General features: G+C 40.4%; 3 protein-coding genes across 3 annotated transcripts in view; 1 reads left to right on the top strand and 2 right to left on the bottom strand.

The window, feature by feature from the left end:
• The window catches only part of LOC104950703 (prolyl 3-hydroxylase 3-like), a 12,695-nt gene extending 9,452 nt beyond the window's left edge, over positions 1-3,243 (bottom strand). Inside the window, exons 1-4 of the mRNA XM_010777261.1 lie at positions 3,144-3,243; positions 2,696-2,809; positions 2,015-2,130; positions 1,773-1,788 (exon numbers count right to left, since the gene is read on the bottom strand). Coding sequence (XP_010775563.1) covers positions 1,773-1,788; positions 2,015-2,130; positions 2,696-2,809; positions 3,144-3,243 — 346 coding nt within the window. The remainder of the gene's footprint in view (positions 1-1,772; positions 1,789-2,014; positions 2,131-2,695; positions 2,810-3,143) is intronic.
• Positions 3,244-3,302: 59 nt separating this feature from the next.
• Positions 3,303-8,346, top strand: LOC104950714 (tuftelin-like). The gene is made up of 7 exons (XM_010777273.1): positions 3,303-3,323; positions 4,122-4,313; positions 5,254-5,486; positions 5,863-5,968; positions 6,263-6,346; positions 6,981-7,069; positions 7,157-8,346. The coding sequence occupies exons 1-7, from the start codon at positions 3,303-3,305 to the stop codon at positions 7,227-7,229; spliced, it is 798 nt and encodes a 265-aa protein (XP_010775575.1). The 3' UTR covers positions 7,230-8,346.
• LOC104945122 (uncharacterized protein C1orf43 homolog) lies at positions 8,257-11,336 on the bottom strand. Its single transcript, XM_010770749.1, has 7 exons — positions 10,989-11,336; positions 10,801-10,902; positions 10,276-10,384; positions 10,119-10,172; positions 9,714-9,880; positions 9,568-9,626; positions 8,257-9,070 (listed from the first exon to the last, which is right to left on the bottom strand). The coding sequence occupies exons 1-7, from the start codon at positions 11,043-11,045 to the stop codon at positions 8,863-8,865; spliced, it is 756 nt and encodes a 251-aa protein (XP_010769051.1). The 5' UTR covers positions 11,046-11,336; the 3' UTR covers positions 8,257-8,862.
• Positions 11,337-11,382: the final 46 nt, after the last annotated feature.

Here is an 11,382-nt window from a genome sequence, read left to right on the forward strand (position 1 = left end):
TGAGGAAGAGGGGACACTTGTTGATGTAGAAGAGACATGAAGAAGAGGGGACACATGTTGATGTAGAAGAGACATGAAGAAGAGGGGACACATGTTGATGTAGAAGAGACATGAAGAAGAGGGGACACATTTTGATGTAGAAGAGACATGAAGAAGAGGGGACACATGTTGATGTAGAAGAGACATGAAGAAGAGGGGACACATGTTGATGTAGAAGAGACATGAAGACGAGGGGACACATGTTGATGTAGAAGAGACATGAAGAAGTGGGTTTTGCATAATAGGTGACCTTTAAAGTCCTAATGGGGACACATGTAAAAAGGAACAGACAGTTATGACATGTTTAATGATAATTTATGTTTGTGAATACTTAGTATGTATTCATTTGTTTTGGATGTAAACACGGTGTTGATCATGAAGAGTTACTGTTGATTGAATTAGACTCTATACATTTTGCTGTCAACTCTGATATCTTCCGACAGAATATCCTTTAAAGCAACCCAAAGCCCTTCAGACGAATTCATTTAAAAAGCTCAGCGAGGAGGAAGGGTCACGGCGGGGGTGGGAACAGCAGGCGGTGTGTGAAGTTCACACGGTGTCACACCAGAATCAGAGACAAGGCCTGACACAGCAGGAAGGATCAGAGCAAAGGCTGCCTCAGAGCGTTAGTATTCATCCTGTATGCACTTAACCCTGCAAGCAATCTCAATTAGATAACACCCTTTCTGTCTGAAGCATGCTGACACCTAATGGCTGCCCATTTAGAGTCATATTTATACACTTTGTCCATAAATTACACCACTTACATAAGCTAATGGAACAATTCCAACATAGTTATATGTGATCTGGACTATTCTGAAAACGCATACTATGTTTCCAATTCATCAAATGTCTTGTTTATGATTTATTTTTGCCAGATTCAGTCAGTACGTTCTGACGGTGTGTCATGGAGAAAGATAGACACCTAGAGGCCACTGCAAAACTCTTTCAATAGAAATGTGGAACAAATCAGTCGGTATCAAAAAGCTTCAAAATAACAACTGCTCCTGTTAGAGAATGGATTTCATCTAAGTACTAAAATATATGAAGCCCTGGGCTGGGATTTGTCAAATTAGCACACCTAATGGACTCAAGTACAGAGTATCCTCCACTTCACAATCAAACTGTATAATAAGATAATTTAAGATAAGACTTTATTAATCCTGAAGGAAGTAGTTGTGCCAGAGCAGCATATAATAAAACTGTACACTAACAGTGTGTGTTCGCTTAAAATACTCTTAAGTCCCTCAAATTGGTTAGAAGTAGACCCCTGATGACTGCGATTCAGAAACTGAGATGAGATTTTAATGGAACTTTTTGGGAATGCTAAAAGTACAAAAGACTATGAAGAAATATACAGTCTTATTACAAAAAGAGTCATTTTGAGCCTGCTGCTTTCTCATTAGCTGTAATACAACCACAAGAATAAAGCTTTTTATTTTGCAAACATCTTCAGTCCACCCACAGGAGGCAGCGTAGACCTCCATATTCAACACACACACACACACACCCCCATCAGCTTTAAGCCGGTGTCAGAGCGTGCAGATTGTTGACTGTCCTGAAGCTCCTCTGTGGTGATGAGTAAACACTCTGTGGATTTGTGTCACTTACACCAGAGAGCAGCATGTGACTAACACACACACACACACACACACACACACACACACACACACACACACACACACACACACACACACACACACACACACACACACACACACACACACACTTACCTTGCTCCATCCCATTCTGTAAATAAAAGGCAGGGTGAAGGCCACAGCAGTGAGAAACACAGCCAACACCATTATGGTTCGATGAAGCTACAGAGAAAATGAAAATGAGGGAGGTGGACAATTTAAAACTTGATGAAGACTAGATCTGTGTTATATTCCCCAGATATTTTATGTGAGATTCCAGAGCCTATCCCATGTGTGTGTGTCATTGTAATTGTTGTAACGGATACTGGTGCTCTCACCTGAAACCAAAGCTTTTGTCCCAGCAAAGTTTTCTCAGGCCAGACGTTTTTGTAGTGGCGAGCAATGAAGATGGCTGTGCTCACCATCCACATCCAGACAGTCAGCATTAAAACACCTGAGGGAACAGAGATAAGGGGGAAAACATGTATAATTCTTAAGCACTTTACTTTCTGTCCGACTGCCATGCTCTGTCTTTGTGTTGCCTGTTTTATTTTGAAACGTTTTTCATCCCCTGTTTAATGTCTGCTTTTACTTCCTGTCTGTAGGTTTTCAAACCTGGATTGTTTTTACCTACAGCCCTTGTGTTGTTGCCGGTCCTCTCCAGCTGCTTTTATTTAAGTCCTTGTCTTCTATTGGCTGTTGTTAAATCATTGTATGTCGTCCCTTTGGAAAGTTCTGTACGGTTACGCTTTGTCTTCCCCACCCTTCTCTACTTTCCTATAGTAAATTAAAGCTAATCTATCCATTAAAAAAACATCTTGGCTTTCCACTAAGGTTTTTGTTGGGTTTTCATTGGGACTGACTGAATCAAATAACACATAGCAGAAGTCACAGATGGGAGACTAGGTTGTAAGGAATGATTCTTTTTAGCATGATATTTCACACCAGAATTACTTACAATAGTATAGCGTTAGCACATGGTAACTAGACCCATATGAATGTAATGTTTGTCAACCGACCGTGGATCTTGATGAGCAGAGGGGAGCGGGAGCCACCGAGATCCTCAGGAGAACCCGTGATCTCCTTCTGGTTCGAGGAGATGAGAGGTTGGCGATCATGTCTGTGGATAAAACCTGTGGAGGACAAACTGCTGACAACATGGACTCTGGACTCAATTACACAAAATGTTATTAAAACGCACAAGAATTTCATGTCAACTCAGTATATAGCTCTGTGAAGAGGAATTGACAACAAAAAGTTAAAGTGACCGTTTAACTTTTAGTTCATTCATTTAAGTATTCATCCAAAGTGACCTAGGCTGGCATCATATTATCATAACCAATTGTCCCTTGTGGGACTAATAAAGTTGTTGATTGATTGATATTGGTAGTGGATAGGAATAACTAGCTATTGTTTTGTAAGCCTTGCATACCCATCATGCTAAACATCAAGTCACTGCTGTCTTACCCTGCTGAGATCTACCGTTTGCAAGAAACAGGAAGTAGCTCTGGCTCAAGTTGAACCTGCTCTCAGCAGGGTAAGACAGCAGTGACTTGATGTTTAGCATGATGGGTATGNCACACCTGTGCAATATGCATGCGTCTAACCCGAAAACATTTTTTAATCATGATATGCCACAGCTGTGAGGTGGGATGGATTATCTCGGCAAAGGAGAAGTGCTCACTATCAAAGATTTTTTCAGACTTGTGATCAATATTTGAGAGAAATGGTTATTTTGTGTATATAGAAAATGTTTTAGATCTTTGAGTTCATCTCATGAAAAATGGGAGCAAAAACAAAAGTGTTGCGTTTATATTTTTGTTCAGTGTAAATAACCTACTGAACATTCATATTGAAGAATGTCTGTCCCTCCAGCACACACTCACACTATCTATCATAAGAAAATAGTGCCAGACTCTGAAGTTGATTAAAAAGCTCACCACACAGCGCATTGCTCACTTACATTCTGACTAACAGCCCACACAGAAACACAATATTGTATTTCTCATGCATTATTCTAGAGTCAGCACATCTCCTGTAACACTACACCATTATCTACAAGGAAAGTGGAGCAGGGAGCTATAGTGGCTGTACACACCCAGTGACCTGTGAGTGATGTAGGTAACCTGGGATCAATTTACACTGCCCTCCATTCTAAATGGTATCAGATAAAACTGCAATGCACATCAGTGTTTCCCACAGAATGTGATTCTATTTGTGGGGGCACCGCAACCCCGGCAAGAAAAGCCAAAGGCCCCTTACCCTATTCGGGTGGCCCGCGCATCCACCTATTTAGTACAGTCCCGAGATAAGAAGTTATCTCTACACAATTGAACTTGCGTCCAATTTCTTGTCTAAATGCGTTTACTACCTCAGGCTCGGCCAAACAACCTGTTAAACACGTAGAAAACCGCCTATCAGACGCCTCTCTTATCTGTTTGTTAGCTGCAGAATCGCCCTCAGGTTCAAGTAGTCCGCCACATTGAGCCTAATGGAGCGTGTCACTTTGTGTCTGCCTGCTCTCAGGTCGGGGATAATCAGGAGGAGAGTGTGCGGCTCAGGGAGGCAACCCGGCGTCTGTACTCTCAGCTGAAGGAGATGGAGAAGAGGCATCAGGAGGAGAAGGAGAGAATGCAGGTCTGTCTCACAAGATTAGTAACACGACACGATTTCCTGTCTGCAGCTATGACTCACTCCTCTGCTGCTGTCCTGTTCATTTAATCACCCTCATTATCTGCCAGTCTTATCTCTGGACTTCATCCCTCATCCCAGACCCCCCCCCACTGTGTGGGTCTTTGCCCTACAGCACATTCATCTGTCAGGTCGAGCAGGGACACACTGCCCACAGACTTAACATAGGCTCATCTGTCAAGGACTGTAGCTGTGGTCTGCGCTAATACCCTTTTAGAGTCAGTGGCACCAACAATATTGCACTGATACATCAGGCAGACAGAATCTGCATTGTACATTTGTCTTGGGTCATTTAACTCAATCAGAAAAAACGTTAAAGTTGTGATTCAGACAAAATGAAGAAATGTAGACAACCACAAAATGTTACAGTTTTTTACTTTGAATTATTTCCTTTATGTAGGCTACGATTACCTTCTTTTCTTTTCACATTGTGGGAGTATATGTCAACAGCAAACTCAAAGATCAGAGCTTTTAGTATACATACAGACTGCAAATACTAGAGTATACTTTATTATGTCACTTTTCCAATGTGAACACACAATAACGTATCTTCTTAATATGTTTTTCCTAATAGTTATAAAGAATAAAAAAACAAACCAACTTCATCCATTAGAGTTACAGATTTCCCCGATATGACTTGTATTACTGTACTTACTGTAGTGCCAATAGGGATTATGCATTTATATCCCTTTCAGGGGCACTTTTTGGTTTTCCCTCCAAATAAAGTGGTTCAAATAATCTGGTTTAACTGTCAGCTAGCCCTAAACTCCTGTAATCTGATCAATCAGTGATTGAAAACAGTTTGGATGTGTGGAGCCTTTGACAGAGTGTCCATTACTCCTTGATCACAGGAAGGCTATTTCTTACTCTGTGGCTCCCCTCACAGGTAGAGGCAGAGGAGTGTGGCGTCCGTGTGGCGGAGCAATTTACGCGTCTGCAGAAGGTGGATGAGCAGTCGAAGGAGAGGGGTCAGCAGGTGGAGGAGCTGCAGAGGCTGCTGGGAAACATGGAGATCGAGAGCGGCGTCCTCAGAGACAAGATGGCTGCAGGGGAGGCAGAGCTGCTGAAGCTCAGAGCAGACGGGGAGGAAAGTGAGGAGAGTGAAGAGAGTGAGGAGAGGTGAGAGTAGGAACAGATGAGCACAAGTACAATATGTGGGCCAGTTAGGAAGCAGAGCCATAAATAACAAAACACAGTGTGTATTGCCCAATAATGTTATTTATTTAACTCTTGTATGTCCCGCAAAATGTATGTAAATATCATTTAGCATGAGAGATCACAACCTTAAATATGATGTGAAATTGATTTATCTGTTAAAAATATGTTCCTAGTGTGCAAAATAAATATGTTACAAATCACATAAATACATCATCTATAGTAAAAAACTAACAAAGAAATACAATTTCAGTCATTTTTCTTAATCTATGGTTTTATTGTATACTTTATGTGTACCAAATGTGACAAAGTGGTCTCATATATTTGTGTGTGTTTGCAGGTGTGAACAGCTGGAGACGGAGGTGGCCGGCCTGAAGGAGAAGATCCATCACCTTGACGACATGTTAAAGAGCCAGCAGAGGAAAGTTCGCCACATGATCGAACAGGTATTTACTAGCAGTACAAAGTGCACACACACAGACACACACAATGCAAATGAGCTCTCTGGTACACAGGAAGCCATTAACGCGGAAATTACATTTTGAGGAGGCGGACACATAAAGCGTTATTGATTTTTGCGGGAGAGAAGCAAAGAGGAAACGTGTGGTGAAACAAAACTTGCTTGTCATGAATAAGTGATGCTGCATCTGCTCTTTTGGATAAGTGAGCTGTCTTGCTCCTGATAACTCACACTGTTTGTTTGTTTGTTTGTTTGTTTGTTTGTTTTGCCCATGGTACAGCTGCAAAACTCCCGGACGGTGATTCAAGAGAGAGATCGCTTCATCGGGGATCTGGAGGAGAAGGTGGCTTTCCTGGAAGCTGAGGTCAGGATAACTGCATCACAATCTGAATTAATCACTACTGGCTATTTAGTGTTGGGAAGGTACATTTTGATTTGTAATAAGTTACAGACTACTAGTTAACCTGATAGAAATGTAAGCAGTCTTTTAACTGACTTACAGTTTGAGACTGGAGCAATAAAGCTTATAAGTCCTAAAAACATAAACAAGATTACAGTAATGTGAAAGCCCTTTTTTTCCTTTCAGAAGGAACATATTATGTATTTTCCACTGAAAGGCGGTCTTGTCTGACGAATTCATGTGGTCGGCTGGTCACAAGAATGGCAGACTTAGGGCAGTGCAAATTCAAATGACAACCAATCAAAAAAGACCACTTGATATTTGAGTTTATATTGCCAAATAAATGGTGCTTGTCCTCACTTAGAGACAGCTCTATGTGAGGACAAGTATATGACAAATATAGATAAGACTATTCTAACTAGGACTGCATTTATTTTGCAGTTATATAGTACTGTATGTGTTTGTGGTTGACCTTTCCCACCTTTTCAATCAAATTAAAGCTGAGAAATGGTCCTGCATGTAAGAAATGTATGCTGCCGCTCCTTAATTGCACCTTTTTTCACACAATGTACTGACTGTAACCCCTTTCTGTCTGCAGAACAGACAAATGCATGACCACATGGAGTACTTCCTGGCAGGCCAGGAGCCTCTGACGCCCACTGAGAACAAACCAGAGGTTGTTTACAGGTGAGCTGCTTCTTATTCTCAGTGAGATTTGGTCTTCTGAGAAGATTTAAATGTCCATGTAAACAAGCTTTTTATTTTTGTGTGCAGTAAAACACTTACACCGACGTCACCGACCAACAAGACCCTCCCGTTCATCAAAGTCATCGAGATCATGTCCTGAGTGGGGTGTCAACCAAAAGAATGATTACAGTGTAAATGTATTTAACCACACACCTTTATGAAACAAAGATCTGGAGTATTTCAAAAAGGCTTGCTTAACAGACCTCATGGTGACGAAGCACTTGGTCCTTTTTAGAACCTGTTACTTTTGAGGCTGTTCTGCGTACCTTCAGAGTCTCTAAGTGTCTAACAGAATCTAAAGAAGGAAAGTTATGGGGAACTCAACTTAGGATCCAATGATAGGAGGGATTCTTGAAAGGAAACAATACAGCACGAGTGAAGTTACGTTTATTTTCCAACTCTATTTCTCCAATGCAGCAATAAACTGCTTGAAAGGTCAATTCAAAAGGATGGTTTGAGACTAATATCTGTTTATGTTGTACATTTCTCCATTACAAATTGATTTGGAAAACCTTATACAAATCTGCAATTAGATTAGATTTTCAGCACTTCTTCAACCTACAGCCTGTTAACCATGACCCTGAGCTGCAGGGTCACATTCCTCAGTGCTTTGCACCACACTGCTAATGGCAGGCAGTTAGCTATTTCAATGCTAACATATGATTAATGTTTAACTTAAATGTATTCCTCTGACATAAGAGTGGGATTAATGTAAAATGAGTGATGCTATATTATATCTATTATAAAGTTAACCTTTATTTTATTAATGCTGGAAAATACTTATTATACGGCTACCTTTAGAGGCTAGTTTTTATTTCTTATCTATGCTGCCAAGTGCTGCCTCAACATCCTTATTATATATCCTGCCTGTGCTAAACGTTTGCATATTTAATAACCACCTTGAAGTGATAACTGACTTCCATAATAATACATTGTCTGTATGCTTTTTCTGTAAAATACTTTCAATCCAGTATGTACATTTTTATAAAGTCCCATTTACTGTGAACACTGAAGTTGTCTGTTGCTGTAGTGTAGACTGTCATCATTTGTTTCAACCTTTATATATACAGTATATGGTTTCAACGAAAATCCTTTTGTTCTCTGATTCATTTGATGTACTCCTTGAGTTTTTCACACCTAACTTGTATCGTCTGTGTTGCATCTTTACTCCTTGACCTTGTACTGCCACCTAGTGGAGATAATAAAGACAATGAAAATGAAGACATGGGTTGTAAGGCTTTTTATCTCAAATCACTAATGTGTACAACCTCACATAAATAAAAATCACACAATGTCAATTAAATAAATTAATGTCCTTAAATAAATATCTTACATCTGTACAAACACAGAAAGTCAAAATGTACACTCGTATTTACAATTTGAGAAAAATAAAAATGAATCCAGATAACTGGCCATTAACTTTGCTGTTTTTACAAAAATGACAATGGGAACCCTGCCAGGTTGGCTACAATCACATTTGTCCTCTGCACACGCTCATTAGGTCCAAAATATGAAAAAGGCCCTCGGTGTACATATGGGCCTCACAAAGATTTTGAAAATGGACATTTATTTTTCTATGTAATTCTTTAAAACTACCTTGTGTGACTTACTGTGATAAAATGTATATCCAACTTGTGGGTGAATTTTAAAGCTCATATAAAGCTAGTGTTACAGTTGGTAGTTTCCTGGTGCACACATGCTCCACAGAGCACACATTTATAGACAGCAGCCTCTCAAAGGGTGCTCTCCAGGGTGTTGTAGTTGTCCTTGAAACTTTTGAGCTCCAGAAAGTGTTTGGGCCTCTTGCTGCGCTGGCCAGTGGAGGGCAGGTAGGTGACCTGGATGGTGGAGGGGGTGCTCCGGACCGGAGAGCCCGTCAGGTCCTTGGCTGCAGACTGGTGATGCTGGTCCAGACTGGTGCTGCTGGAATAGGCTTTCACCCTGAGGGGGGCAGAGAAAAAATGATAATAGTACACATAATAATATTTAGTCATTTGAAACGAAATAGCAGCAGTAACTATAGTAGTAAAAACCAAGGTATAGACTGTCCTGCGCTGAAACACAAGACTAGTGCAAGTAGGTCTTTCTAAGGAAATGCCAAATTGCTCTAACCCAATTGATTTCTTAGCAGCTTCTAGATAGAGGGATCATCTAACGTTCATATACTAGAATATTTTATACTGACCATTGAGTTTATTTACATTTTTCTGATGAATTAAACTAGACTCTGCCCCACACTGGCTGTTTAAAAAAAAGGATGATCGAAATCTAGACAAAGTTTTTATTATCACTTGATTTTATTGCTCTAAACTTTCCAATACAATTGAAAGCATTCAATACACTACCCTATCAGTGTGAGCAATGCAGATTGAGAAACTTTCTCCAGCAATGTTGCAAGACTAACAATTTCAAGTCTGGACCAGTACAGCAACACTTACACATCAGCCAGTTCGTTGAGAGCTTGCTGGTATTCGAGAAACTCAGCTTCCCCAAATACCTGAAACAAAGAGTCAAAGGCAAATCAGTAACATGCTACAACGGAACTCTTAAACCAATTATATTCGATTTTGCAACTTGTACGGACCCCAGTCCCGTGGCGAGCGCTGTCGTAGCCTTCAAGTAAACGGTCAATGAGGGCGCTGCGGCTGCTCTTTATCAGAGAGTGGGAGTTACGCAGCTCCATCAGCCAGCTTCTGAAGTTGCGTCCAGTAAACGCACTGGGACAGCGGCTTATCTCCTGCAGAGGAATTCCTGAGGTCATAACAGGAAGGAACAAGAAGTGAAGGTTAGAGAAGTTGAAACTTCAATGAAAATTCCCCATGGGAATTGTGGGTGACTGCTAAAACAAAAGGTTAAGTAATGGAGAATAATAGAATTATCAAAAAAAAGATATTCTTGGAGAATAATGAATGTAAAGCTGTTTAACCAGCGAATGAAAATATACATACACCTGCAGAATAAAAAATATTTTAACATCAAATTGAATCACCTGAGTCACGGATTGCATCCAGAGCTTTCATTCTGTACAGGTAGTTGAAGCAACCTGAGAAATATGGGAACATATTTTAGTTACATCATGAAAGAACGTCTTTAACACTTAAAGATAGCTTCAGGTGAAAATAAGAAGAGATGAAAAAGTGACTGACTGATCTGTGATCCTTGCTTCAGCCTATCGTCTTCTTCTTCTAAGAGACGAGGTTCGAAGCGGATCTCCTGGACCTTGGACAGCCTGGAGTCAATCTGCTCCCTCAAACCCTGTGAATCAATTCACAAAGAAAATAAATACACACATTAACTTTTACACCAACAGCAGCTGCTGCATATTCAAGGGTGTAAGTGATTGGTAAGGGCTATTTACCAGTTGAAAATTGCTAAAGAACAAAGGCAGATATATACATGTTCCAATAGCAGCTTGGGTGGTGAAATTACATTGTGAATTTATGGAGATATCAATGTTTTAAGTCAAGAAAACTGTCCACAAATCTGAGGGAGTAGGTTTTATTGATCAGCTTCTATAAGCATTATTGAGAACATAAAACCCATTTAAAGATATTGTTAATGTGGCATTTTAATAGGATATTGGCCGGGGATCATATGAAACTGTGAACATAAATACACTCCCTCTAGGCAAACAAGAGGTACATAGACTTTAAAAAGGAGATCGTCTTTACCTTTGGTGCATTGTGGCCAATAGGTGCATGTGGTCCTCGGCGGGATCTCATTGCGAAACGCATGATTTGCCTTTTGACAAAGATAAACAGCAGCACAAACACCTGCAAATGTAAAAGGAAAGGGTTTCAACACGAGCATCATCACATAAGCCCCTATCAGATAACAACTGAAACTGAAACTTACTTACCAGGCTTCCATATGCCATAACCAGCACAACATTAACCCCTGATAACGACTCTGCCATGTTATCTGTCAGTGTGTACAGTCTATCTACAGGTCATTTAGCTCACTCGGCTAACAATGAATCTAACGTTATTTGCTACATTAGCTTCATAGCTAACGCTCGGTGGACCATTATGAAAATAATGGCCAGTGCTGCCCAGACGACAAATTGTTTAGGTCTGCAGGACTGTTAAAAAATAAGATACTATTCAGTAATCGTACTGATATGCCTCTTCATGTTCAGCGACATCATGCAAAGTACGCAGTTTAGCTTGTGCTAGCTAGAAGCCGCAAGGCGACAGCAACAATTGATTTGCGACGCTCCAAATTACCGTAATAACCGTGTTAGTAGGACCAGT

This window comes from Notothenia coriiceps, unplaced genomic scaffold (genome assembly GCF_000735185.1).
Source record: "Notothenia coriiceps isolate Sejong01 unplaced genomic scaffold, NC01 NC01_scaffold00000339, whole genome shotgun sequence".
NCBI classification, from domain to species: domain Eukaryota; kingdom Metazoa; phylum Chordata; class Actinopteri; order Perciformes; family Nototheniidae; genus Notothenia; species Notothenia coriiceps.